General features: G+C 60.0%; 2 protein-coding genes and 1 long non-coding RNA gene across 12 annotated transcripts; 1 reads left to right on the top strand and 2 right to left on the bottom strand.

The window, feature by feature from the left end:
* RHBDF2 (rhomboid 5 homolog 2) lies at positions 1 to 22,643 on the top strand. Of its 10 annotated transcripts, none has more exons than XM_036900244.2 (20): positions 600 to 629; positions 11,047 to 11,123; positions 11,268 to 11,466; positions 13,397 to 13,563; positions 14,308 to 14,435; positions 14,900 to 15,095; positions 15,173 to 15,376; positions 16,320 to 16,448; positions 16,786 to 16,904; positions 17,037 to 17,231; positions 18,223 to 18,334; positions 18,534 to 18,608; positions 18,788 to 18,949; positions 19,317 to 19,480; positions 19,561 to 19,624; positions 19,719 to 19,813; positions 20,047 to 20,122; positions 20,276 to 20,376; positions 20,564 to 20,717; positions 21,393 to 22,643. In XM_036900244.2, the coding sequence occupies exons 4-20, from the start codon at positions 13,420 to 13,422 to the stop codon at positions 21,810 to 21,812; spliced, it is 2,538 nt and encodes an 845-aa protein (XP_036756139.2). In that variant the 5' UTR covers positions 600 to 629; positions 11,047 to 11,123; positions 11,268 to 11,466; positions 13,397 to 13,419; the 3' UTR covers positions 21,813 to 22,643. The 10 variants fall into 10 exon arrangements, with proteins under 10 accessions (XP_036756142.2, XP_036756143.2, XP_036756137.2 ...); XM_036900250.2 differs by lacking the exon at positions 600 to 629 and adding an exon at positions 639 to 1,017 and having other exon boundaries at positions 11,356 to 11,466; XM_036900243.2 differs by lacking the exon at positions 600 to 629 and adding an exon at positions 639 to 1,017.
* On the bottom strand, positions 6,971 to 8,608 carry LOC130683612 (uncharacterized). The gene is made up of 2 exons (XR_008997461.1): positions 7,439 to 8,608; positions 6,971 to 7,138 (listed from the first exon to the last, which is right to left on the bottom strand). It is a non-coding gene; the product is annotated as an uncharacterized LOC130683612 (long non-coding RNA).
* A 902-nt stretch (positions 22,644 to 23,545) lies between the features above and the next one.
* On the bottom strand, positions 23,546 to 26,680 carry AANAT (aralkylamine N-acetyltransferase). Its single transcript, XM_057499543.1, is given in 5 exon segments — positions 23,546 to 23,812; positions 24,130 to 24,290; positions 24,569 to 24,680; positions 26,154 to 26,288; positions 26,630 to 26,680. Coding segments are annotated over 5 exon segments (726 nt in total).
* Between the last annotated feature and the right edge of the window lie 745 nt (positions 26,681 to 27,425).

Below are 27,425 nucleotides of genomic sequence, written 5' to 3'. Positions count from 1 at the left end.
CAGGAGGATGCGGGGGAGGGCTCCGTAATGGAGAGCGCGGCCGGGGCGAGATCAGAGGCAGTTTCCAGGAGGTGGGAGCTGTGGCTGGACTTGGAGTAGTCGAGGTGCTGCAAGGGCGTTTCAAGGGGGAAAAGGGGAGAGCTGAAAGGTTCGAGGAACAGGCCCCTTTGGCCTGAGAAGGAGGGCGCTGCGCCGTGAGGAATGGGAGGTGTTTACTGATTTTTTTCGGGGGGGTTGACGTGATGATGGCAGTTCAGACCTAGGTTATGTGCTTTGTTCTGGAGGAGGATGGCGCCCAGATTAACTCGGCGGAAAACGGCTCTGCCCTGGGGGGGACCCCCAGACTGGGCGGGGCACCGAGGGGCAGGCGTGGGTCCCGGGGAGCCTCGGAGGTGGCCACCTGGACAGACGGGCCCCGCCCCCGGGTGCCCGGCCCCGCCCCCGGGTGCCCGGCCCCGCCCCCGGGTGCCCGGCCCCGCCGCCGCGTGCTCGGTCGGCCCCGCCCCCGCCGCCCGCGCGCAGGTAGGGAAGAGGCGGGGCCCCCGGGGCGCCCGCCCACTGGAGCCGCCACCCAGCAGCTGTCCGGCACCGCGCGGAGTTGCGTCCCGGGGACGTGGGGCCGCAGGGAGGTGAGCGCGGGGCGACGGGCGGGGCCAGCTCGCCGCTGCCAGGCCGCTGGCGCCGGGGAGGTCCGCGGGGTCGAATCCCAGCCAGCCCTGGGGCTGCGGCACGCGGCAGCGAGGGCGCCCGCCCCGCGGAGCGCTTGGTCCCCACGTGGGCCGAGCCGGAGGCTGAGTCCGGGCTGGACTCGGACAGGGCTGCTGAACCGGGTCTGCCCTCCTCAGGGGGGCTCGGACGGGACGCCTAAGGGGTGCCTGGGCCACGGGCCACCAGATATGGGGACACGAAGATTGGGCAGAAGTTGAACGCCCCGGGAGGAAGAGAGGGCAGGACGGCGCAGTCCGCCTTCGTCCCAGAAGTGCTGGAATTCCCACCCGTCACTCCCCTTTCGCCCGGGTGAGCGGCGGGCGGCCCGGGCGAAGTTTCTGCTTTAAGCCAAGAGGGGAAACAGGTGCAGGAGTGGCCCACAGCAAGGCCCTACCGAAGCTCAGAAACTGGACAGGAGCCCTGATTGTTGCACTGAGGAGCTTGGGAAGGTTGGCCCCATTTCTGATGTTACTCCAGGGTAGTAGGTTAGGTTAGAGAGGGATATAGAATACAGACCCCCCACCCCCCACCCCCCACCGCAGGGCAGAGCGGGAAGAACCGGGTGAAAGATTAAGGGAGGAGGCCCCACGGTCGGAGCACCGGAGAGGGCTCATCCGAGGGGGTGGCTTGCAAATACGCTCCGCACCTGCACTGGCTCCTGGTTGCCAGGCCATTGCTGGTAAAATACTGAGCCCCGCATCTATGCTCTGTAGAGAGGGCAGAGGGTGCAAGTGAGGCTTGTTTTAAGAGTAGTGGTTCTCAACCAGGGGCCTGCTTTTCGCCTGCCAGGGGGATGTTTGGCAATGTGTGGAGAAGGCTGTCAGATTTCAGGGGAAGGAGCCTTGTCCCTGTCGGCATCTAGTGGGTGGAGGTCAGGGATGCTGCTGAACGCCCTGCAGTGCCCAGGATGGCCCACCTCAGTTACCCAGCTCGAAATGTCAGTGGTGCTGTGCTTCAGGTTGAGAGACTGCAGCGACCAACTGGTCCGTCAAGCTACTTCTCACTGACTTCCTCTCCTTGCCTCAGTTTCCTCAGGGGTTGGGGAGGGACTTGTGGTAAGAGGTAAGGAGGTGTGAGGGCAGACAGTCCCCTAGCTACAGGCTTCTGTGGTGCCATAAGCCTGCCTCTTCCCTGCTCTAACCACCGCCCTGCAGGAAGCGGGTCTGGGTGCTGCGGGGGAGGAGCTGAGAGCCATGGGCTGGGAACGGCCTCTGCACAGTCCCCTTCTGGAGTGCTTCACCCCTAGGGCAGCCTCCCCGCCAGAGCAGCCCTCCAGCTCGAATATCCCCCTGGGGGGAAAGAAGGGGTGAGCTGTATTCTCATAAATACCCCTACAAAGCTGGATTGCTGAGGTGGGCATAGACACCTGATGCCATGTGACCTGCTGGAATTTTCCCTTCTAACTCACACCTAACTCTTCCTGTTACTTATACCAGCAAAATAACATCCAAGGAATAACAAGGCTCCTAATTCCTTCCGGCTCCCCAATCTGCCCCCCTCCTGCAATAAGGTTTCACTGTGGCTGTGGGAAACCTGGGTGAGACAAGAGACCCAGGTGGGCGCTGCACCCAGCAGGGGAAGGCACCTCCCACCCGTCATGTTAGCTGAGTGACTCGGACATGGAGGATGCCACAGGGACCCCTGGTACAGATGACCCTGAATTGTTTGAGCTGGGCTCAAGGAATGTACTCCCAGTTTTCAGGAATGGGGGCAGTGGCTGTCAACAGAGGGGCAGGAGGGATGAAACAGCCAGAAGGCCAGGCCACCCTACTGTCCTCCTTTCCCATTTCTTAGTGGTACCCACTGCCCATGTCCAGTTTAGTTCTGGACCCTGGCCTCCTGGCCTGGGAAGTCTGGTGGGACAGGAGGGCAGGTGGCACTTTCTGGTTGGTCTGGTTTTGGGGTTTTGTCAGTCTTGCAACTTTAAAAGGCTGGAGTGACACTCCCACCTTTTCAGTTGAACAAAAACCTGTAGTTATGGCCGTCATCTGTCGTATGCCTCTCAAGCCACAAAGCAGGGCTCTTGCTTGCACGAAACTGTTCAGAAATTGAGCAGCAGAGCCCAGTACTGAACCTGGGCTGTCCATTCCAGGCCCAGCCCCCACACCTTGTGCCACCTTCCAGTGAACAGAACACCAGGCGACTCCTGCTTGATTCCCTCACTTCTGAATTGCAGCAATACCTGGTGTAACACACACACCAGCCCGGGAGGGGACTTCTCCTCTAAGAGGGGAAAAACCACACCGTAGATGCATTGTGGAGGCCACAGGGGTCTAAGTCCAGCTCTGGATCAGTGCAGGTATTTTTACTGTGGTCCAGCCCTTTGCAGGGTTCCTGTTAACTTGCTAATAAGCTTTACCCCAGATGAGTCCAGATGGGAGCAGGAAGAAGTCAAGGGGTGGCGGTGTGTTTGTGCACACGTGTGTGTATACCTGGTCATGTCCGAGTGACTTGGAAGAGCCACCTGGCGCCTCCCTTTGGGTCCGAGTGAGTGGTGGTGCGATGGGGGCAGCCCCGGCCCCCCGCCTGCCCCGTGGGGCACCGTCAGGGGAGACGTGTTGTCCTGCCCTCAGCACATCCCCCGAGGGCTCTGTGTCACCCCCTCGGAGCAGGCCTCAGGGTTGCTCTGGCCACTGCGGGGATTTCCAGAATGAGCCAACGCGTCTGCTCCTGGTTTCCGATCCAGCTGAGCCAGGCTGGGGGAGGGGTGGCCGGCGCCTGGAGTGCAAGCCGACCTATGCGTGGTGGCCAGGGCAGGGAAGCTGCCAGGCGAGGGCGGCGCCCAGGACACAGGCCGGAGCAGCTGCCGCAGCTGGGCCACCTGCCCCACTGGGGAAAACAAGGGCTTTCCCCAGACTGCCTATGAAGTCACTATTGCGTCCCTGTGGGAATTAGACCAGTGTAAAGGAAAATTCGTCTTCCTACTTTCAGGGAAGTAGAGACGTCCACCGTGTTCACATCCCTCATTCAGTGAATTATCCAGGGACCCAGATGCAAGATGTTTGTAATCTAAAAGCTGCTGGAAGGCATGTTCTGGGGCCCTCCTAGGAAAGTAGTTGGACCTAAGTGGGCAGTGCCGATAAGGTGGGCCCATCAGGGTCACTGGCAGGAAGGGTGGGAGGGGGTGATTCCCAGCTTGGGGAGCCAAGAAGCGAGGCCTGGAGGCTGGTGAGCACCTATGAGAGTATGGTCAGTAGGATGAGGGCCTCTTAAATAGTCTGTGCCTCGGTTTCCCCAGCTGTACACGGGGGTAACCAGTAGTCCACTAGGCGTGTTGCTGTGCAGATTCCAGAGGCAATTGTGTAAAGCCGAGAGCCGGCACCGGCCATGTCGGGCATGGTGGGGGAGCCGTTGCGGCAGTGTTATCATGACTGCCGTCAGGAGCCGCTCTGTCTGGCCTTGGCACAGATTCAGGTGATGGTGGGGGCCTCGCCTTGTGGGCTGCTGGGGGAACTGGGCAAGAACGTGCTGAGGAATGGCAGCACTGTTGTTACTCTGGAGAAGTGGCCAGGTCTGGGGTGGGGGACCTCAGCACCTGGAGGTCTGGGGAGCTGACTGGTGGGTTTCCATTTGGTCGGGGAGGGTCAGGCAGTGCACTGCTGGCCCCCTTCCAGGGGCTTCCCTGCCTGCCAGTCTGTGTGTCTGTTTGGTGTGTGTGTAGGGGTGTCAGGGAGGCAGTGACGCTCAGCTCTGCTCCCTCTGGCCCACCTCTTGGGACCAGGAGCCGAGTAAGCTGTCTTGAGCCCTGGTTTTCTCCTCTGCCTGCACGTGTGGCCCCAGAGCCTGTGCCGAGAGCATCCTCAGCTGGTCCTGCCCCCCCTGCAGGCATAAAGCGCCTCTCCCCTTGCCAGAGGGCTCTCCCCAGGGCAGGCTCCAGGGTTGCCCCCAGAAGACCTGGGAGAGCAGGTGGGGGTCCCACCGTGGGACTTGGCAGGAGAGGACTTGGAACTGAAGTCTGGGGGAGCCCTGGTTCCCCAGTTCCTGACCTTATTAGCAGCTAATGACAGTGAGATAAGGGCAGGATGAGAAAATGTGAAAAACCTTTGATAAGCTGAGAAGTGCCACCCAAGCGCCAGGTGATGTCATTTATGCCCGGGGGGCTGGGAGGGGCTCATGAGTCAAAGGCCTGTGCATCTAGAAGGTGCCCCTTGCCCAGCCCCCAGCTCCTGGCCTACTCAGAGCTGTCACCCTAGGCCCATTCCTCTGCCACTTTACCTTACCAGTTCCACGGTGTCAGGAGGCTGTGGAATGTGGGGGTCACTGCTCACCACCCCGCAACTATGGGGTCTTGGACAGGTGACCTAACCTCTCTAAGCCTCAGTTTCCCCACCTGTCAAATGGAGACCATAACACCCCTGGTCTGAGTGGCCTGGATGGGCCAGTGTCTGAGCGTGCTGAAGCCCTAGCAGCCACTAGGGCTGGGGTCCCCCTCTTCCCGGGAAGCATCAGGCTCCAGGGCAGGGTTCTGGGAAGTCAGGTTTATTGGCTCCTTGATCACTGTTTACAAGCTGAAAAGTCTTTGACTGGCATGTTCCTTCCCTCCTGAGGGGCCAGCCTAGGCCTCCTCCATGGGAAGCCAGCGCTGGGCTCCAGGCCTCCGTAAAGGCTGGTGTGAGTGTGTGAGGGCAGGGAGGGGCCGGCTGCCATATTCTTAGAGAGGTGCTGACCCCAACTCTCCAGAAGTGAGGGACACCCGGCACTCTGCCCTGAGTGTGTCAAGGTGAGGGACCCAGGGCCTGACGTCTGGCTGAGTGACCTTGGGACTTGCCTCTCTGTAAACTATGGGAAGGCTCTTGTCCCTTCGGTGTATGAATGCCCAGGGTGAGCCCTAGCCAGTGGTGACAACTGCTACCTAGATTTCAGGCCCCCAGAAGGCTACTTAGCATCTTATGCATAAACAGACTGAGGCTTAGTACCCCAAGATCCTGAGAGGCAAATCCTCATGGAGAGAAACCTGGTTCATATCAGGCCTGGGTCATGTGGTGCCCAGCGGTGCATGCTCTCTCTCTAGGAACCCTCTTATGCTCTGGCGTCTGGCCCAGGAAGGACCAGGGCCTTCTGGGCTCCCAGGTATCACCTTTGACTCCTCCCATTCACAGTGATGCTCTGAGAGCAGCACAATGGGACAGAATATGCCACCTTCCCAAAGGAGGCGAGACTGCTGGGCAGAGCATCCCAGCCCCCGGCCCCTGCGCTCACCTCCGTCTGCTGTCCCCCAGGCTCTGGAAGCTGATGCTTTCCTGGGGTGTGGACGGGCACTGGCTTGGGTCTCCATCCAGGGAACCTATATCCCTACTCAGCTGCTGACCCCCTATCTGCTTCCACCATCAGCTTCTGGAGTCCAGAGAGCCCCACAGGGGACTCTGGGAGGGCACCGTGGTGGGCAGAGCCTGGCACTGTGTCCAGCTGGCAGCAGTGGCCACATCCCAGGTCAGCCAGGGTCCTGGACTGGGGGTGCCCACCAAGGATGATGGGGCATTCACATCTCTGCCAGCACCCCCGGGAGGGTGGTCTTGAGAAAGCCTGATGGGAGCGACAGAGTTGGGGTCAGCACCTCTCTAAGAATATGGCAGCCGGCCCCTCCCTGCCCTCACACACTCACACCAGCCTTTACGGAGGCCTGGAGCCCAGCGCTGGCTTCCCATGTTTGTGGTGGGCCACACCTCCCAAGCCACAGTAACTGGGTCAGGTGAGCCCAGAACCCGGGATCTGAAGGAAAAGCCAGAGGGTCACCACACCCTTGAACCTACCCCCCAGTTCTTTGGGCCTTCTGAACTGACTTTGAGCAAAGTCCTTAAAGGCGGGGGCAGAAGCAAGGGGCCCTCTGGGCAGGGCTCTCCGTGGGCGCCCTGTGGGAGGGGCGCAGACCCACAGGCGGTTTCATTTTTCCTCCCTGGGCAGCTGGGCCGAGGTGCATGTGCCAGAGTAGCTAGCTGGTGAGCTCTGTGTCTGCTGCCTCCCTCTCTGGGCAGGTGGCTGATCGCCAGGAAGGAGGGATGGGGCCAGCAGACACAGAGGCCTCCTGTGTGGCTTCTGGAGACAGCACCTTTCTTCCTGTTCCCTTCTCTGACTCTGATGACGGGCTGCGGCCTCCACGGGGACGTTCTGCTTCCTTCCCTTTTTGTCTCTCCACTTTGTCCTCCAAATCCTGTCCCGAGACTCTCGGCCAGCCTTCCTTGCCCCTGTCCTTTGCTCCTGTCCCCACTCCCTCTTGCTGGGGCAGGGAGGTGTGCAGGGCTGAGTCACCAGCTACTCGGGCAGCCTGAGTTGGACGGCAGCCTTTATATAAGTTGCCTTTTCCGGGTCTTGACTGGGGCTGGAACAATTCCCCGAGGTCAGCAGAACCAGGGCTTTTGCTGGGGTTTGCACACAGGGTGAGGGCCAGCTTCCTCTTTGCAGCTTTCTAAAAACGACCTGCGTCCCAGAAGCACTGTGGAAAGGAAAATCGAGTTTCAGTTTCTGTGGCAGGGAAGCAGAGGAAAGAGGCCTCTTCCTTGCCCCTGGCCCTCATCCTGTGATTCAGCGGGGGAGAGACAGGCTCCCAGCAGCCCTAGGGCTGCCTCCCTTCCACGCCCACAGCTGGAAGTAACCTCTGGGCCAGGTGGTGTTTTCCGGACTTCCTTAGTTCCCCGGATCTAGTATCTCCCTGCAGGGGGTCCTCTAAACTTCCTGATTGTATCTAGTGGTTAGTAATGGTCTTGCCTCTTTCCTCTCTGGAGGGGCTGCTTACCTCTTATCCAAGGTCCCCTCCTCCCACTGTTCCCAGTTGTGGCCACAGGCAGGCTAAGCCCTGTGTCAGTTGCCTGCGTGCTTCCTCCTGGGGTGTCTGGGGCTGCAGGTGCTGCTTGGTCCCTGCCCTGCAGCAGGGCATGAAGTCCTCAGATCCTGGGAGTGAGGGAGAAGCCAGCCACCATTAGCAGGACCAGGGGGGACTTCAGAAACCTGTTACCGTGCGCTGGTGGTGGGCAAGTGGAGAGAGGGAGGGGACTGGAGCCAGACTCCTGGGTACAGGCAGACTTACACCTGAGGGCAGGCTGGGGGGCCCTCCAGCACCCTGCCTGGACATGCACTGGTGGTGCTCTGTTGGGGACCTCTCTGGAGATGGCCTCTCTCACCCTGGCCGGGTCTGTTGGGACCGGGCTTAGCTGGCAGTACCCAGCCCCACCCTCTGTGGGAAAACCAGATTCTCTGGTGCCATCAGCCAGTGTTTTCCGAGTCTGCGTTTCTGTCGTCCACGCCTGCCCTGGCTGCTGCTAGCCGGGTTATGCTACCGGGTCCGTGGGGACAATGAGGGTACAGACCCTGGGTGCGGTGGGCTACGGAACTCTTAACCCCAGGTGCCTCCTGATGATTTGAAGTTGCCACTTCACTTTTCTTTGTACCCACCCCACTCCCACCCTATGCTGGACCCCACCCTAAGTCCCCTCCATTTCCCAGGCCCCTTTGGGGCCTCCTTGCGACTCTGGGGCTGGGGCAGAAGGCCCATTTCTGGGGAAAGCCCACTGAGGCTGGGGTCCAGGTTGGGCAGGTGGCAGTGGCTTAGCCGGGTAGGGCAGGTCCTCAAACCTCTCACCCCACCCCCGCCCTTGGGCTGGGCACTGCGGCAGGCCTGGGGGTCTTAGAGCAGCAGATGTGACTGTGGGCCAGGAGGAAGCCTGGCCCCAGGGTGTCACAATTTCCTCTGCAATGAGCAAGCACTTCTGAGGCGTGGGAGATAAATGTGGGGCAGGGTGCTCCCAAAGCTCCGGCACTTTCTCTGCTGGTCTCTGCCTCTGGGCTCCTCCACGCCCTGGACTTGAGTTATACGGGTGCCTGGAGTGGGTCCCGCAGCCTGCTGTCTGCTGTCCCCGGCCCCCCCTTCCTTCTTGAGTCCTGAGGAAGGAGCTGGACCTCTGGCCCACCGGCCCACGGTTTCTGTACCGGTTGGGGGCCCATTCTCAGGAGCAGGCTCTCCCCTCCACAGTGCAGAGGGGCTGTGGGAAAGTGTATTTTTATACCAAATGTGTGGGCTTCATGGGTGTCCAAGTGGGGCCATCACCTTGTCTAACTCCCTCATTTAACGGAGAAGGAAACTGAGGCTGAGGAAGCTGCTTACAGGCCGGGACTCTCAACCCTGCCCTGTGAAAATGGTTAAAACAGCCTCCTGGATGCCCCACTCCTCCCCAGGAAAATGCCCCCTACCCCCCTCAACCCTGCCTCTGCTCTCTAGGGCCAGGCCACTTCCCCTTGGAAACCCCAGGATTGCCCTGGGGCTGGTGCCCCAGAGGCCTAGGGTTACCCAGGGGCCTGAGGGGCTGCCATGGGGAGCAAGCCAGAGTCCTTTGGCCTAGAGTTGTGTCTGCCCTTCTTTCTGGCAGGAGGTTGGCATAGATGCCAGCAGCACAGTGGGTGCCAGGCCATCTGACCTTGGGATGGGAAGACTGGCTGGGGAGTCTGCTGTGCTGGAGAGAGAGGGGCAGGAGGTCCACCAGGGACTCCTGCTGGGACAGCATCCTCTCTCCTTGGCCCTGCAGTGGTCACAGAGCTGGGCAGGGCAGGCAGCCCTCAGAGAAGCTTCCAGAGGCAGGTGCTTCACGGGCTGAATGCAGGATTGGAGGAGACAGTTTCTGTCCAGGGCCGACCACCTGCTGTCAGGCACCCACCCACCCTCTCACTTGCTTCCTCTCCAGTTAGCCATTAGTGGAAGCTGACTGTTCTGGGCCCTGTGCTCCCACCACTGGAGGGGGGGGTCACCTGCATGTAAGCAGATCCCTGCAGGATGCCAAGAGAAGGCAGGTGGAAAGTGGCTGATTTTGTCTGCTGGGAACAGGGCAGACTTCCTGAAGGAGGTGACATGTTTCCTTCCTTAAAGTAGCTGGTAGGCATTGGCCAGGCAGATGAGGTGGAGCCTAGGTTGTCAGGCTCAGGGGAAAGGAGGTGGGTGTTTGGGGAGCTGTCTGGTGGGGACGTGGGAGGACTGGGTGCTGATTCCAGGAAGGTGTGATCAGCTGTGGGTTCCAGGAGGATCCTGTCTGTTGGTGACCTTACCTGAGCTCAGACTTGGCAGTCCCATCCCCCTGCTTCCTCCACTGCTTCCCTCCCTCCTCCGTGCCAGTTTCCCAGGGCAATACCTGCCCAGTGCCCTCTGACTGCACCCTGGACCCAAAGGAGGCCAAACTGGAGAACTTTCCGTGCAGGGGCCCCAGGTGAGGCTGTTGTCTTGGAGCCGTCCCCAGAGTGGGTGTAGCATGGCCTCCGAGGAGCCAGCTGGCCCTGTGCTGAGGCCCATCTGCACGTGATCTCCAAGGGGCCTCATCGTCCACAGCTGGTCTGCCCTGGGGTGTGGGGTCAGGACTCCCAGCACTCCTGAGTGTGTGGGCCAAGCCCTAAAGAAGCAGGAAGCACCCTGGGCCCCCAGGTCTGCCACAGTTCCTCTCCGGCTTCCCCGCCACATCCATTTCTCTCTCTGTAGCTGGGGGACTTCTGCAACCAGAGCAAAAGGCTCTGATCCAATATGTGAAGCACAGAAGGTGCTGCCCTGTGGAATCAGGGACCCATACCCATACCCAGCCTCTGGTTCACCCCCCACGGCAGCCCTTCAGGCACTTGGGTAACCCCAGGACTCTGGGGAACACAGTTTGCAAAGCCTTGGGATGCTCTACCAAGTTCGCCTCCAGGCTGGACTCTCGTTCTGTCTCGCTGGTAGAGAGCTGTCCAGCCCTGAGTGTGCTCCAGAGTTAGAGAACTAGGAGACCTCAAGTCCTGGAGCCAGAATGACTTGAGTCCCAGCTGCTCTGCTTCCTGGCTGTGTGAGCTTGGGCAAGTCACTTAACCCCTCTGAGCCTCTATTCCCATCCACAAAATGGAAACGATGATAATGTCTGCCTCAAAGGCAACAAAGTGGGATAATGGATGTGAAGGGCTGCTCGAGGCCTGGTGCACCTAAGGACTTGACACCGTCCTGCCCGACAGCCCTTGGGGTTCTGTTCAAGGAGGGCCCTCCGCCTGCTTTGCTGTACTGGCAGAGCATCCGCTGTGTGGGACTTCTCAGAGATGAAGAGGAGTGCCACCCAGTTGTTCGATTTAAATGCTTCATTTTGTGTTGTGTGGATTTCACCTTGATAAATGATTGAAGACCTAAAACGTCAAAAAAACTTCCAAATCATTTGAACACGGCCTTAGATACCTGGCTTACTCTAACTGAAAAGAAATCTTATCAGAAGACAGCCAACAGTTCCTGGATTTTTTAAGTCGAATGCTTCCAGTAAAGTTATGTTGAAACAGAAATAAAAAGTAGGGACTATTTTGATTTGGATTCCCAGCCCAGAGCCAGGGTTTTTAGGTGTTTTTCTATTTTAGGTAAATACTCTGAGGCTAGAGCCCTGGCGGCCTGACACTCTGCAGGGCCCAGCTCACCACCAGTGTCCTTATTCCAGGTGAGGAGGAGGAAATCTCCATTTATCCTTCATCCGTGAGACCATAGGATTATCCCCATTTTATAGGTGTGGAGACAGAGACCAAGATTAAAAGATGCAATGCCCCTGACATGCCTGCTTACGCCTGCCCTTCCGTCCTTATAGGCCGTGAGCACCAAGGAGCTGCCCTGCTTGACCTGGAACCATCTGTCCGTCTTTCCACCTGTCTCTGCATCTGTCCACCTCTCCACAGAGCTGAAGCTTGACTGCAGGGCATCTGTATAGAGTGAGAAAAGGACTAGAACATGCTCTAACGATCTCTGCAGCCAGACCCAGGAAGCTGCCAGCTGGGCCCAAACTCAAGGTAGGGGGCTGGGTAGCCATGTGGGCTGGACCCAGGGCATCAGCTGCTGTGGTTGTATGTTTGTTCTGCGACAGGTATGTACCAATGCTACCTGTGGGCCAGTACTCTTCCGGCAGCGGAGACGCAGCAGTGAATAAGCAAGAAGGTGGACGGAGGGGGAGGCAACCAGGGTGAAGTGATGGAGAGACCTGTGGGGATAGGAGCAGCTGGCAGTCAGGGAAGGCTCCTCAGAGGAGGTGGCACTCAAGCTGGGACCAGAATGATGAAAGGGAACTGCCTACTCCACTGTGCGAGGATCTGATCTGGGGGCAGAGGCGCCAACATGGACGGAGGGCCAACATATACCTGCTTGAGATTTTTTTTTAATAGCTTTATTGATATATGATTTATATTTAATTCACATCTCATAGTTTCATGCATTTAAAGTGTACAATTTGATAGTTTTTAGTATATTCACAGGTATGCATAACCACCACCACCATGCACTTGGAACATTTTCAGCAGCTCAGAATGAAGCCCATGCCCTTAGCTCAGTGCTCCCCCTCTCCCCTCCGGCCTGACTCATCTTTCTGTCCTTATGGATTTGCCTGTTCTGGGATTTCATAGGAATGGACTCCAGCCGTATGTGGTCTTTTGTGTCTGGCTTGAATTCAGAATAACGTCCTCAGGGTTCCCCCGTCACCTCAGGGTGACCCCGCTGTAGCATGGGTCAATGCTTCATTCCTATTTGTGGCTGAGCAATATGCCATTATATGGACGCAGCCTGGTTTGTTTATCCATTTGTCTGTTGGTGGCATGGGGGTTGTCTCCACTTTTAGCTGTGAACACTGGCAGGGCCGTTTTATAAGACCCACAGAAACTCAAGAAGCACTTACTTCAACCCAGCAATTCGACTTCTGGATTTTTTTCTTGTGATGATCCCGGGACAGACACACACTCATGAGCAAGGGCATCGTTAACACAGAACACAAGCCTACAATGCCAGAAACGTGCTAAACAGCCATGAATCTGGGATTAAGCAAATCTTGGTACATTCCACTCAGTGAAATCTTTGCAGTCACCAAGAAAGTTACAGTAGATCTGTGTGCGGGTGTTGACAGGGAAAGACACCCACACAATGGCAGGAAAGGTATGAGTTTGTGTAGAATTTTAAGTACTTGTGTCCCTTACCTGGTGCACAGAGGCATCCCCACCAAGGTCTTTTCTGCAAGATGGGGTGACAGGCAGGCCATGAGTTCACTTTCTGCTTCATAATCTTCTGAGTCTTTTTTTTGCAATGAGCATATCCACTTTTATCATTAAGATACAATATTTTTCCTGTGAAAAGAAGGAAGTACTGGACAGGTGGCAATTTCAGTTACCTTTGAAAAAGGAACTGGGCCAGCATGCGGCACGGGGACCAGCGAGGTGGCTTTCTCGTCTGTCTGGGAAGCAGGTTGGGCTGCAGCCACCTCCTTGCTCGCCGCCCAGGGCCTCCTGCTCCCTGCACAGCTGTGGACCCCTCTTTTGTGGTTCATGCACTGAGGTTCCCTAGAGCCTTCTTCTTGTCCTCCCCCAAACCCTGGGTGTTCAAGGAAGCTGCCCTCTTGCCCCCTGGCCTGCCCTGGCCAGCCCAATGGGTGGCCAGGCTTACTGCAGCTCTGCCCCCTTTGCCCTCATGTTCCTTTCCGAGTTTGGTCCTTGCCTGCAACAGAGACACCAGCAATGGAATGAGGTGGAAAGCTGGGAGCCTCCCAGCCCCTGCTGGCCTGGAATACAAATGAAAGACAGAAATAGACCTTGCAATCACCCAGCCCAGTGTTAGGGCTGGACCGACTCTCTGCAGGTTGCTCAGTCTGGGTGGCCTGTCCTAGCACCAGAGACCCCGTGCCCCCTTCCATTCTGCCACCTCTTGAGGCACTCATGTCCCCTCTCCCTGTTTCCATTCCAGCCACCCTCCCTCCTCTGCCCACCATGGCCTCAGCTGACAAGAATGGCGAGAGCGTCTCCTCTGTGTCCAGCAGCCGCCTGCAGAGCCGGAAGCCACCCAACCTGTCCATCACCATCCCGCCCCCCGAGACCTCAGCCCCCGGCGAGCAGGCCAGCCTGCTGCCTCAGGTAAAGGGGCAATTTGGGGGCTCTCTGCCCTACCACAGGTGACAGCTGTGCCCACACGACACTTTTTAGGCAGCTCTGCTTCCCAGAGGAAGCCCCTTCCTGAGCTACAGCTGCCTGTGTAGCCCCTGACTCAGGCCTGCACCCCGTCTTTTCCCACCCAAGATGTCACAGGGAGTGGGCCCTGAACTCAGGGTTCCATTTTATGGTGGTCCAGGGAAAATAGGAAATACTGTCCTTGAGAAAGTCTTGCTGGTTCCCCCTGGGAGCCACCCATTGCCTAGCCAGCCCCTTCCTAGGGGTGAGGCCATCTCTGAACTGGGGGAAGGGGCACAGTGCATCTTCAGCATCTGCAGCCTGACCTCACAGCGCCTGGCTCCTGTGGGAGAATGGAAATGAATCAACGTTTCCAACAGTCTGGACCACTCTCCATAAAGAGCTCGTTGAAAACAGGCTCGAAGCAGCGTGGGCTTCCTGGGCATGAAGGGAAGCTGTGTTGGTACCACCCACCCATCCCGATACACAAAAATGGGAGCTGGCATGGCTCCTGAGGGGGCACTGGGTAGGGAGCTAGGGAAATTCGTGCCAGGATTGGCTGGAATCATTAGAAAATGGTGGTTTTACATTTGGAATGAAAGCAGCTCGGGCTGTAAATTAGGGTTGAGGTTTGCTTGCTCAGGGTTTTCACAGTGGGAGCAAAGAGTGAGCCCAGGAGGTCACAGCCTGCCCCCTGCCCGCCTCCCACAGAGGCCCAGGAATCCGGCCTACTTGAAGAGCGTCAGCCTCCAGGAGCCACGGGGACGATGGCAGGAGGGCAGCTCGGAGAAGCGCCCTGGCTTCCGCCGCCAAGCCTCCCTGTCCCAGAGCATCCGCAAGTGAGCAGCCCCCCCGCCCCCCCACCCTGTGGATTCTCGGCACCTGAACACTGGCTGGGTCCCCGTGTCCTCTTTCTCGAGTGAGTAGGCAGGCATTAATGAGCAGCATCTCCCTGCAGGGGTGGAACGTGACACTAACACCATGTTGCAGGCGGGGAAACAGGCCCGAGGGGGTCTGTGCCTTGTGGAAAGTCACACTGTGGAGGCTGACGGGCCTCAAGGAGCTGGGGTGGACCACTGCCCCTCCGAGCGGCTCCCAGGGGCCTTCCCAGCCTAGCTCACCATCTGCTCTTTGCTCCGTCTCTGCTCATCTGGTCACTGGGTATGGGACCAGGGCTCGAGGGGAAGCAGACCCGTCCCTCCCCTGCACGCACCCCTGTCCCATCACCTCACGCCACCCCTGCACACGCACGTGCCACGGTCCCATTCGCAGTCGTGCCAGTGCCCCTCCATCCCTACGGCAGGGGCGCGGCACAGTGGTTCGGGGTCAGTGGCGACTGGGAGGCAAAGCGGCAGCACTGGCAGCGCAGGAGTCTGTACCACTGCAGCGCACGCTACGGCCGGCTCAAGGCCTCGTGCCAGAGGGACCTGGAGCTCCCCAGCCAGGAGGCGCCCTCCTTTCAGGGCGCTGAGTCTCCGAAGCCCTGCAAGATGCCCAAGGTGGGCTCCCTTGGGGGTGAGGGGCGGGCGACGGCCCGGGGCCCCATGGGCTCTGCTCACCGCCTCACTCCGTCCAGATTGTGGATCCGCTGGCCCGGGGACGAGCGTTCCGCCACCCGGACGAGGTGGACCGGCCCCACGCCCCACACCCACCGCTGACCCCGGGGGTCCTGTCCCTCACCTCCTTCACCAGCGTCCGCTCTGGCTATTCCCACCTGCCCCGCCGCAAGAGGATGTCTGTGGCCCACATGAGCTTTCAAGCTGCTGCCGCCCTCCTCAAGGTGAAGATGCCTCCCCCACAGCGTGCCCCCTGTCTCTGCCCAGCCTCCTCTTCCCAAAGCATCCCCCAGGGGGCTCCTCTGTGCTGAGGGCAGTGAGTGCACCAGGATCCCAGGGCAAAGGGACCCCTGAGCCTATCCCACATCCTTCTAGCCTCACTTCTGTCTAGTTTGGGAAGCTGGCTTCTGTACTGACACAGACGCTGGGAAGTAGGAAGTGAAATGTGCAGTCACCACTCGTTCACCTATTTGCGGAGCCTCTATTATGTGCTGGGCACAGGGACCACCAAGTGAAATGCGCAAGGTCCCTGCCCTGGTAGAGCCCCCAGCCTAGGTGCGGGCAAATGTCTCCATTTAGTGTGATAAGAGCTGGGCCACTCAGAGGAGGTGCTACACATCTCGCCCAGGAGAGGGGCTGATATCAGGGAAGGTGCTTGAGCTGAGCCCAGAAAAATAAGGAAAGGAAGGAAGGAACAGCATTCTCAGAAAGGGAATGGCTTATGCAAAGGCTTGGAGGTAGGAGGGGGTGTGGCACTTTGGGGGAGCAGCAGGTGGTTTGATGTGGTTTTAGAGGTGGTTACAAGAGGAGTCCCAGGAGATGGGGTCGAAAAGGTGGGTGGGGGCCTAGTCTGCATGCCAAGAAGCCAGGACTTGGGGGGATGGTCTGAGCCTTGGGAGTGTGGGTGTAGAACGAGTGGTGGGGTACTAGCTGCCCAAGCCAGAGGGTGGGAGGTCGCCAGAGAGAGAAGGTAAGAGCAGAGCGTAGAGAGAGTGATGTGTTCGGGGCTATGGAAGAGCTGGTGCCGTGTTCCTGGCCTCCTCTCCCAGACGCTCCATGCTGTGGGCAGGGTCCATCCCCACGCTGCCCAGGGAGGGTGGGCTGGTGATTCTGCAGGGCAGGGGAGCCTGGCCTGGGCCTGATGTGCCTGCCTCTGCCCTGTCACAGGGGCGCTCAGTGCTGGATGTCACAGGACAGCGGTGCCGGGTGGTCAAGCGCAGCTTTGCCTACCCCAGCTTCCTGGAGGAGGATGCAGTTGACGGGGCAGACACATTTGACTCCTCATTTTTTAGTAAGGCAAGCACGGGGCGTGGGTCCCTGGGGTTGGCGTTCAGGTGGCCTGGGGGCTAGGAGAGGTAACCTGGCCTCAGGCACATTCTGCCAGGAGCCCCTAAGAGATCCAAAGGCCCATGGGTGGGAGGGGGTGTGCAGCCTGTGCAGTTCCTGGGTCCCCGTCTTTCTGACAAGCAAAGCGAGGACCTGGTGGGCAGGTGCCAGCCGGGAAAGTCACTGTCAAGGCTAACAGGCCCTTGCCTCCCAAAGAGCCTGTCTGGCCTTGCTCTGCCTTGGATTGAGCGGCCCTCGACTCCTCACACGGTCTCTTTCTGTGTCCCCCACTGCACCCCCACCCCAGGAAGAAATGAGCTCCATGCCCGATGATGTGTTTGAGTCCCCCCCACTCTCTGCCAGCTGCTTCCGGGGGATCCCACACTCAGCCTCCCCAGTCTCCCCAGAGGGGGTGCAGATCCCTCCGTGAGTTCTGGGCAGTCCTCCAGGTGGAGGGAGGCAGCACAGTGGGGAAAGGACTTCCAGTCCGCAAGTTTCCCAGAGCCCTTCGGGGTGTATGGGAGGGGGCGTCAGGCTGAGAACTGCTGTCCCCACCAGGAAGGAATATGGCCGAGCCCCGGCCCCTGTGTCCAGGCGTGGCAAGCGCATCGCCTCCACGGTGAAGCACTTTGCCTTCGACCGGAAGAAGCGGCACTATGGCCTGGGCGTGGTGGGCAACTGGCTCAACCGCAGCTACCGCCACAGCATCAGCAGTGCCGTGCAGCGCCAGCTCGAGAGCTTTGACAGCCACCGGTGAGCGGGCATGAGGGCACTGCCAGACGAGGGGTGTGGTCGGGGGAGCCTCTGCTGCAGGCAGAAGGAAGAGGGGCTCCGAGCCTCCCAAGAGGGTCTGGAGGTTCCCCATTCCCTGGGCCTTCTCCAGAAGCAGCCCTGTACTAGCAGGCGAGTGGTGAGCACCTCCCTGTGGGTCAGGAGAGCAGGGACACGTCCTCAGAGCCGCCCTTCGGGCACGCACGTTACCTGGGAGGCTCCCTGGGTGCTTACTGCCTCTTCATCGCCCATTCTTGGCCTGCATCGTCATCCTGGCTCCGAGAGAGTAGTCAGCGCGTTTACTGAGGGCCACCTCACAGGCCCCGGAACAGAGCTCCAGCAGAATGGAGTCGTGAGGGCAGGGCAGGGATCAGAGGGACAGTTAGAAGCTGTGGCTGTAAGTGAGGGGACTGGGGGAATGTGCAGAAGGACCTTGGGGGAAGCCAGAGGGTTGGGCTGATTCACACGCAGTGCCAGTTGGCAGTGACCCGATAGACATGATACCTAGAGTTAGAAAAAATGAAGTATTAGGAGTGAGTGTCCCGGAGAAGGGCAGAGCATGGGGATGGTGCAGTTGGGGTGAGCAGGAGTTAGCTGGGTCGAGAGAGGCCAAGAGCATCTCTGGCAAAAGGAGCCTCCTGTGCAAAGGCCCTGGGGCTTTAGGCAGCATGGTTTGTTCTAGGAGGAGGAGGAAGAGGCTGGGGAGGTGGGCAGGCACAGGAAGGCCTTTCAGCCAGCAGGAGGGGCTGATGTTAGACTTTATCCCTGGGTCAGCAAGAAGACATTGAAGGGTTTTAGGCTGGGAAAGAGAGTTAAGCTGGGGTGCATTTTAAGAGTCACCGTGGTGAAGGATGAGTTGCTAGGAAGTAGAGTGGAGGGTAAGGAGCAGGTGAGAACTGGTGGTGGCTGGGCTCCATGGGCCAAGGGTCAGGAAGTGGGTCTGGCTCTGCTGACCTGAGGCCTCTGTCCGCAGACCCTACTTCACCTACTGGCTGACCTTCGTCCACATCATCGTCACATTGCTAGTGATTTGCACGTATGGTATTGCACCGGTGGGCTTTGCCCAGCACGTCACCACCCAGCTGGTGAGTTGGGCTAGGGAAGGGGGGCTCCACCCTGGGGAGGCCTCAGTGTCATGGGCCACCAAGTCCCTCCCATGGCAACAATGTAGCCCAAGCAGAAAGATGCTGTGGGTCACCTTTCGCTTTGCCCCTCAGCCCTTCCTGGGGGCCCTACCCTAGGACGGGGAAGCCCCTGACTCCCCTCCCCCCACCTCTGCATCAGGTGCTCAGGAACAAAGGTGTGTATGAGAGTGTGAAGTATATCCAGCAGGAGAACTTCTGGATCGGCCCCAGCTCGGTGAGGGGCCCAGTCCGGGGACAGCATCTCAGCAGGGAGTCTCTGGGCCCTGTCATCCCCAGCTGGGCAGGGAGGGGTGTGGGTGGCTTGCCCCATAGCCCCCCCATCGGGGGACCCTGAGGGGAGACCCTCAACAGAGCGGCCAGGTCGGTGCCTGAGCTTACTTGCTCTCCCTCCAGATTGACTTGATTCACTTGGGAGCTAAGTTCTCACCCTGCATCCGGAAGGACCGGCAGATCGAGCAGCTGGTGCTGCGGGAGCGGCACCTGGAGAGGGACTCGGGCTGCTGCGTCCAGAACGACCACTCGGGCTGCATCCAGACCCTGCGGAAGGACTGCTCGGTGGGTCAGGAGCCGCCGCGAACCCCAGGCCCTCCAAGCCTGCCAGGCCCACTCTGGCCCCGGCTCCGTCCCCGTCCCCACTTGCACTTGGGGGAGGGGGTCCTTCACCGGTATGACCTTGTTCCCTGCCCCCTTCCTTTGCCCTCCCAGCCTCCCACACCCCTGTCCTCGGCCCACAGAGCAAGGGTACCAACCTCCCCAGCCCCAGAGAAGTGGAAGGCAGGTCTCAGGAGTGTTAGCTGGGGGTGGGGGTCTGGGGGATGGACTTGAGCCCAGGGGCACAGGGGTAAGGGCCTTGTCTTGGAGGGTCCCCTGCCCGCACTGATGACCTTGTTCTAGCCGTGACCAGCCCATTTCCTTCCTCCAGGAGACCTTGGCCACTTTTGTCAAGTGGCAGGATGATACGGGGCCCCCCATGGACAAGTCTGATGTGGGCCAGAAGCGGACTTCGGGGGCTGTGTGCCACCAGGACCCCAGGTGCAGTCCCAGGGTGACCTGGAGCTGGGCTCAGAAGATGGGGTTGAGTATCAGGTTGTTTGTGCCACCCCAGGGATGGTGGCAGTTGGGGTGCCACAGCTCCTCATCTTAACCCCTCTGACCTCTGCCTCCAGAACCTGTGAGGAGCCAGCCTCCAGCGGCGCTCACATCTGGCCTGATGACATCACCAAGTGGCCTGTGAGTGTCCAGGACGGGGAGTGGTCTGGGAAGGGCAGGGAAGGGGCCCCTGTTGCCGCACAGGCCCATCCTCCTGTCGGTGCCCCTCCCACAGATCTGCACAGAGCAGCCCAGGAGTAACCACACAGGCTTCCTGCACGTGGACTGCCAGATCAGGGGCCGCCCATGCTGCATTGGCACCAAGGGCAGGTGAGCCAGGCAGCGTGCTCCCTGGGCTTCCCGGCTCCTCCTCCACCATCCGCCTCTGCGGCTGCTGTCCTCCCTCCCCAAGCATGGGGTCACGGCGGTGTGACTAGGATGAAAGGGAGCTTGCCTCACAGCCGGAGTCCCTGTAGGGGGCACCCCTTTTCTGCCAGCCATGCCTGCTGTGGCGAGGCATTGGGCACCGGGTGAGAGTGTCCCCTTGCCTCCCATCCCTGCAGCTGCGAGATCACCACTCGGGAATACTGCGAGTTCATGCATGGCTACTTCCATGAAGAGGCGACACTCTGTTCCCAGGTGAGGCGGGGCCTGGCAGGAGCCGGGCATGGCAGCCTGCTGGAGCTGGCCTCATGTATTCTCCTCTGCAGCAGATACCTGGCTTTGCCCCTCACACTGGGGCCTCCCACCCAGCCAGGTTCTGGGCACTGACCACCATGCGCTTGCCCCCAGGTGCACTGCTTGGACAAGGTGTGTGGGCTGCTACCCTTCCTCAACCCCGAGGTCCCAGATCAGTTCTACAGGCTCTGGCTGTCTCTGTTCCTCCACGCTGGGTAAGAGGCTCCTCCTGCCCCCCCACCCCAGGCCACTGTGGGGGCTGCCCACCTGAACCCAGGGAGGATGGGCTCCTAGGCCAGGGCACAGCCAGCACAACCTGCCAGACTCCACGGCTCCTGAAGTGCCTAGCTGGTGGCCACGGGTAGGCATGGGAAGGCCAATGCCTGGTGTGTCCCCTGCCAGCGTGGTCCACTGCCTCGTTTCTGTGGTCTTCCAAATGACCATCCTGAGGGACCTGGAGAAGCTGGCTGGCTGGCACCGCATTGCCATCATCTTCGTCCTAAGCGGCATCACCGGCAATCTCGCTAGTGCCATCTTCCTCCCGTATCGGGCAGAGGTAGGGACTCAGGGCATGGGCAGGGTGGGCTGGTTCTGCGGCATCCCACCCCTCCTGCCAGGTCTGCCAGAGGGCCGCATGGCCCCTCCCATGCCGGGCTCAGCGGCTGGACAGTTAAGCTGGGGGCTTATCGGCCGATCCCTTAATCCCCGGGGGGTGGATCGGGGGAGCACCACTGCCCCTGAGTCACACCCAGATGTCACCTCCAGAAAGACCTTCCCAGACCCCATCCCCTACTCTTACTCTTACTCTTCTCTGTTTCATTTCTCTTCATGACCATGACTGCCCACATGCTGGCATGTCACCTACCCATGGATTGACGTGGATGGATTTGCCAATGTGCAACCACTCTTGACCCACAAAAATGACATTTTTTGATCGGTTCACCCTAATGCTGTTGGCTTATTCAGTGTCTTCCCTCCCCACTGCTTGCTGCCTGGAGCAGGCCTGTCCAGATTATTGTACTGGGCATATGCCGGGCACATGTTAGGGGCTCGGTGTTGGCAGAAGCCCTGGGTGGAACACGCCCAGCTTGGGTCCAGCAGCTCCAGCCTCCTCCCAGGTCCCCACCCCTGGGAGGAGCTCATCAGTAGGACAGCTCAGGTCCTGGGGCTCCCTGCCCCAGCTGCCCACGTGGCACCTGGAAGTGACCCCCCCCCGGCTCTGGTGACCCAGGTGGGCCCGGCCGGCTCGCAGTTCGGCCTCCTGGCGTGCCTCTTCGTGGAGCTCATCCAGAGCTGGCAGCTGCTAGAGCGGCCCTGGAAGGCCTTCCTCAACCTCTCGGCCATCGTGCTCTTCCTGTTCGTCTGCGGCCTCCTGCCCTGGATCGACAACATCGCCCACATCTTTGGCTTCCTCAGCGGCCTGCTGCTGGCCTTCGCCTTCCTGCCCTACATCACCTTTGGCACCAGCGACATGTACCGCAAGCGTGCCCTCATCCTGGTGTCACTGCTGGTCTTCACCGGCCTCTTCGCCTCGCTGGTCATCTGGCTGTACGTGTACCCCATCAACTGGCCCTGGATTGAGCACCTCACCTGCTTCCCCTTCACCGGCCACTTCTGCGAGAAGTATGAGCTGGACCAGGTGCTACACTGACCAGACCACCGCCCGGCAGGGACGGGCGCAGCGGCTCCATGAGGCGCTGCCTCTGTGGGGACCCTGCCTGGGCGGGCTGCCTGTCTAGATACCCCACCCCGGCCCCCTGCACCAGGGGGGCTGACTCTGCAGAGTTGGCCATAAAGGCAGGTTCCTGGGGGCAGTGAGGCCCCTTCCTCAGGCCTGTGTGCCCTGGCCCAGGCTGGGAGACGCTCCGAGCACATGCTGCTCCGCAGCTTGGGGCCCCGACTCTGACCGCTCCCTTCCTCCCATGCTGTCGGGACCAGCTCCTGGGGATGGGCTTTTCACCGAGGCCTCGGGCCGCTGCCCATCGCCCACCGCAGCCTCTGCTGGCGCCGATCTCTCCCCACCATTACTGTGAGCATGCCTCACCCAGGACATGGCCGGGGTTCCCACTAGGTTCCCACCCCGGCCTCAGCCAGGCCACCCTTCCTGTTCTCCCCTCTCTGCCCTACAGCACGGAGCTCATCAGCGGCCTGGTGAGCCTGCCCATAATGCTCCAGACTAGACATTACGGAGAGGCTCTGGCTGTGGTCCGGGGCAGAGGAGCAAGGAGACAGCTGGACGTGTTGTCAGCAACAGGCCCTGCCCCTCCGAGCCCTACCCGGCCCTCCCTCCGAGTCAGTGTCCTGCCCCGTGGGCCAGGCTCTGGTGACAGCCGGCCCACCACGCCTGCCTCACTCCCATCCAAATGAGCGGCCACCCCGAGGCCCGGTTTTATATTATGTTTTATATTATGGTCCTAATTTTTAAAAGTAACGCTAACTTTGTATAGATGATGTCTCAAATGTATTAAATGAATATTCTTTAGGGAAATGCCTTCTGACGACTCGGGTAGAGTGAAAGCTGGAACTTGATTTTGGGGGCTAAAGGGGGTCAGCCACAAGCAGCTTGGGGGGAGGGCCTTGGCCCAAATGGACGGTGGAAAACCTGTAGGACTTCTGGGGGACTGGGCTGGACGAGAAACCAGGTTAGGTCAGGTGGGGAACGTCAGGCAGACCCTTAGGCTCCTGGGTCCCCCGCTCCAGCTGGCGCAGCAGCAGGAGTGGGTGGGCCACCCTGGCTGGGACAGTGTGGGGAAGAGGCGCCACACTTGCGCGTCCATTCCAGCCCCGGGTGCACCCACTCACTGCGCCTCACCCACAGCCCTTCCCCCCACACCCGGGAGACGACGGGCACAGCCACTTTATGTGAGGCACTGGAATGAGGGGGCAGACAGTGGGTCCCAAGGTGGCCCCTATCCGTCCTTGCTCCTATCTACCCCCCATTTCTGGGCTGAGGGCAAGAAGGGGTGCCCCAGGGGCTGGGAGATAAGGGTCCCCTGAGTCCCTCCTACCTGCCCAGAGGGTCCACCATTGGTTCCTGAGAACAAGGGAGTCACAAAGGATGCCTCCCACTGTCCCCAGGTACTGATCCAGCCCTGCCTTGAGCAGTTGGGAACGCTGGAGGCCCGGGGCGGTCTCCTGGGGACAGACCAGAGGACACACCACTTGTGCTCCAGCTGGGCAGCCTAGCCTGCCTCTCTGTTTCACCACTCCCCTTTGCCACTGCCTGGGGGTCTGTCTCCCCTCATGGTCAGCTGAGCTGGGGGGAGGCCAGTGCAGAGAAGGGGACGTCTGGGGCTAGGTAGGAGCCCCAGCCTGCTTTCCCACAGCCCTGGCATGCAGCCGTGGGTCCCCGAGGTGGGTGGGTGGCCAGGCAGGCAGCCCAGTTCAGCAGCCGCTGTGTGCTGGGAGGCACAGCTCTGCTGGGAGCCCTAGAGCTCTGAAGCTGAGCAGGCCTACAGTGGCGGCACATGGGCCCACAGGACGGAAGCCGAACCTCTGGTAGAAGGGCACAAGGGTATCCTCCCACATGAGCACAGCCCGGCCCAGAGCTGGCTGGCTGCTCAGATGGTGCGGGTAGCACCGCAGCAGGATGGAGCCCTTGCCCTGCTGCCGGGATGTGTGGTCCACAGCCAGCACACTAGGATGGGCTGTGTGGCATCAGGGAGGGACTCCTGGGGACAAGCAGGGACACTATTCCTGGCCACCTCTGCTGACACCTGCCCCCCAAACCGCCCCCACTCAGCCAAGAGCACATGTCCAATTAGGCCTCGCCTCCCATCCAAGGAGGGCACCAAATTGGGAGCTACATGCCCCCAGTAGGAGCCTTCATGAGGGTCTTTGGGACCCCAACAGGCTAGACTCTTGCCCCGGGAGAAGATCCTTGGCCTGTGCTCAGCCCCCCAGCCCCCAGGCTCCTCCCCACTTCCGGCGAGGCTGTTCCAGGGGCGGGGCATCACACACCACCTTGCCCTCGCCAGACTGGGTCTCTCCTCATCCCAATGGAAGCCAATGATTAAGGCGGCCAGGCGGCCCTCCTCAGACCAGCCCAGGGACAGCTCCAGACACAAGGTCAGGAAGTGTCAGATCTCGTCCGGATCCAGGGGGCAAATGCCCGAGATGGAAGTGAAGGCTATGGTGGGAGGCACAGGGGGTGGCTTAGTGGTCACTGCCATGTGCCCACTCCACTGCATGCCGAGCATCTCTCACCACCCCCCACCCCCTCCCTGGAAAACGGAGGATACAGGGCTGCTGTTCCCCCCACTTTCCTGAACACGCACGCTTCGTAGTCTGATACCCTGGGGACCCAGACATCAAGGACAGGGCCTCCTCCCACGGGACAACTGCAGCAGAGCGCACTAGCGTGGGACCCTGTGTGGGGGCTGCGCACCTTCACGCTCCATCTCAAACACACTGTGGCATCCTCTGGGGTGAGGCAGCGAAACTCACTGGCGGGAAGCGTGTGGCACCGCTGACGGCTTGGGGACTCTGGGGGCCCAGGTGGCAGGCACAGGGCCACAGGCTACAGGTGGTGAAAGCTCTGTATGGACATCCTGGTCCCTGGGGCCTCCTTGCAGTGACCCAGCTTCAGAAGTGGCCTCTGAATTCAAGGAGAGCCACCCAGCACCTGCTGGAGAGGAGCCGGGGTCAGGGGCTAGTCCCCGCCGCCAAGAGGGGCGGGCCGGCGTGGCGCGCGGCTGGCCTCTGGTAGCTGGACCCAGGGTGGGGCCAGCCCCAAAGTGGAGTCTGGGGACTATAAACGGTGGTGCTCTCCCCACCCTTCCCTCCCAGCCAGAAATACCCACGAACAGCCCCTCAGAGCCTCCAGATCCTGGCCTCACTGCTCCTCTGAGCCCCAGGAGGTGGTGGGAGAAGTGCCAGGGCTCCATGGAGCCTGAGACACCCCAACACTGCTACCCAAAGTGGGAGGAGAGGGAGCCTCCACCGAGCACTTCTAATGCCGCTGTGGTTTGCCTCGCCTACCCAGACGGAGACTCTCCTATCCTCTGGGTGCAAGATGCTGTGGCTGGGAGCTTTTTAGGCGCCCTCGGCCCTGGAGAAAAGGCCCCTTAAAGTGGGTCTTCAAGCAACCTCTGCATTAACACAGATAACCTCCGGCTGGGCTGGGCATACACAGGGAGGGATTGGGGAGGCCGGGGGATCCTGGGCACACGAGACACCCCTGGCTGCCCCCAGGGCGCTGGTGGGCCTCTGTGGCACCTTCTCTCTCTCCGTGACACCTTGCAGGTTTGCACTTCTTAGGAGGAGCCATCCCCCCCTCGGAAGTTAGCCCCCTGGCTTCCCTCCCCTAGAAGCCCCGGAGGGTAGCTCCTGTTCCTGATGCCTGGGGGCCAGAGGGGAAAGTCCCACTTACCACTTCCCAGTGTTGTCACTGCAGAACCAGTCACCCTGGGGTTTGTCCAAGGCACAGGAGCCAGGAAGATCCGCAACTCCAGGGTGAGTGGCCGTTGCAGCCGGTGTCACTGGGCAGCATGTATCCCTAAGCCCCCTCCCACCTTCCTGCTACACCAGGCAGGACAAAGCCATCTGGCTCTGGCAGCAACACGCCAAGGCCTGCGTGCTGAGGGTAAACTGCCAGCAGGGCACACTGGGTGCAAAGGGGAATACAGTGGCCCCCTGAGGCCCCAGCGTTTAGGGGTAAGAGCACAGGGCTAAGCCTCGGGGGTCCAGCTCTAATCCCTGCTCTGGTACCTACAGCCTGGGATGGGCCTCCACCCTCTGTTTCCTGGAGGCTAAGGCCAGCCCACCTCGAGGGTCCTTCCAGCTCCAACAGCCCGAGGGCTACCGTGTGTGCTTCCCACATCCAAGCCCAGGTTAGAGTCTCTGCTCTGCATGACAGCCCCGCCCCATCTAACTCCTTTCATAGAGAAGGAAGCTGAGGCTCAGAGAGGTTAAATAACCTGCTCAGAGCCTCTCAGCAAGCAAGTCAGCGAATCGGGAGAGGCAAGCCCAGGTCTGCCTCCCACTTTCCCACTGTAACAGCAGGGCCATTGGGCCCAGTGGATTTTCCAGGGGGCTGGTTCACGTCCTCACGGTTCTCCTGCTCACCAGACAGTGTCCTCAAGTCAGGGTCTACCAAAGCGAAGGAGGCCTGCGGGTGGCCCATAGGCTGTGGGAGGAAATGCCCAAATCTGGCTCCAGGACGTGCAGGTGGAGCCAGTAAGCCTGGAATGGCAAGAATGCTGGCTGCAGCGCTCCGACCTTGCTGCGTAGACAGGGGCACGCCACACAAAGGGCTGGGTCATGAGACACGCCCTCTACGTCCTGCCCTCACAAATGACCTCCCCCATTCCATGTGTACCCAAAGTCTGGACCCGAAGCATGCCTCTTTCCCCCGTGCTTTGGGGGGATTCCCAGGTCCAGAGGTGGGAGTGAAACCCTCATGCTCCCCGCTCAGCAGCAACGCTGGGCCATCTGTCACAAAGACCAGCCCAAGAGACCCTGACGCACATGCTCCTCCTGTCCCTTCATAACCCCCATCTTGTCTGCCAGGTTGGCCATCACCCCAAGGGACTTAAACAAGCCCGAGGCAGAACAGCCACCACTTTGGGAGACTTTGGCCGTCCTACTAAAGCTGCACTGGCCCACTACGGACACACGGACGCAGACCACGAATCCCTCTCCTCCGTGGTCCCATGCACACGGAAAGAGCAAGAATGTTCCCCCAGTGGAGACAATCCAAATGACTGTCAACCGCAGAAGGGACTGTGGACTATACACAAAATGAGGGTCCTTCAGCAGTGACAGCAACAAACCGTGATGACTCGTCCCCCAGATGACTCGCCAACGACCCTGACTGACGAGCCATAAATGAAGAGCCAGAGCCTGAGATTCCAGGGATTCTGTCCTAACCCTTGTGTTAGAAGCAGGACAGTCCTGCCCAAGGGGGCCTTTTGAGCTGCTGCTAGTGTAACATCGGGTATTTGGCTGAGAACTGGTTCCAAGGGATGGAGGTGCTGGGAAGTCACCAGGCTACCAATTGTGTACTTCTGTTATGTACATTCTACTTGACCTTTAATTAAACGTTTGGGAGATAATTCTACCTAATATATCCACTCCAAAGTTCCCCGACTACCAATGGCCCCAGCTTCTCCCCTGTCTGCGCCTGGTGTGGGCTTTCCCTCTAGAATCCGAGGCCCGTCAGACTGCCTTCTGCTCTTCCATCTCACACCCGCTCCAGGCCCCTCTCTCTCCTGCAGAACGCCTGGCTTCCCTTCCCCTCTAGTTTGCGCCCTTCCTGCAACCA

Source organism: Manis pentadactyla, chromosome 4 (assembly GCF_030020395.1).
Source record: "Manis pentadactyla isolate mManPen7 chromosome 4, mManPen7.hap1, whole genome shotgun sequence".
Taxonomy (NCBI): Eukaryota; Metazoa; Chordata; class Mammalia; order Pholidota; family Manidae; genus Manis; species Manis pentadactyla.
This window is presented reverse-complemented; position numbering and strand designations above follow the sequence as displayed.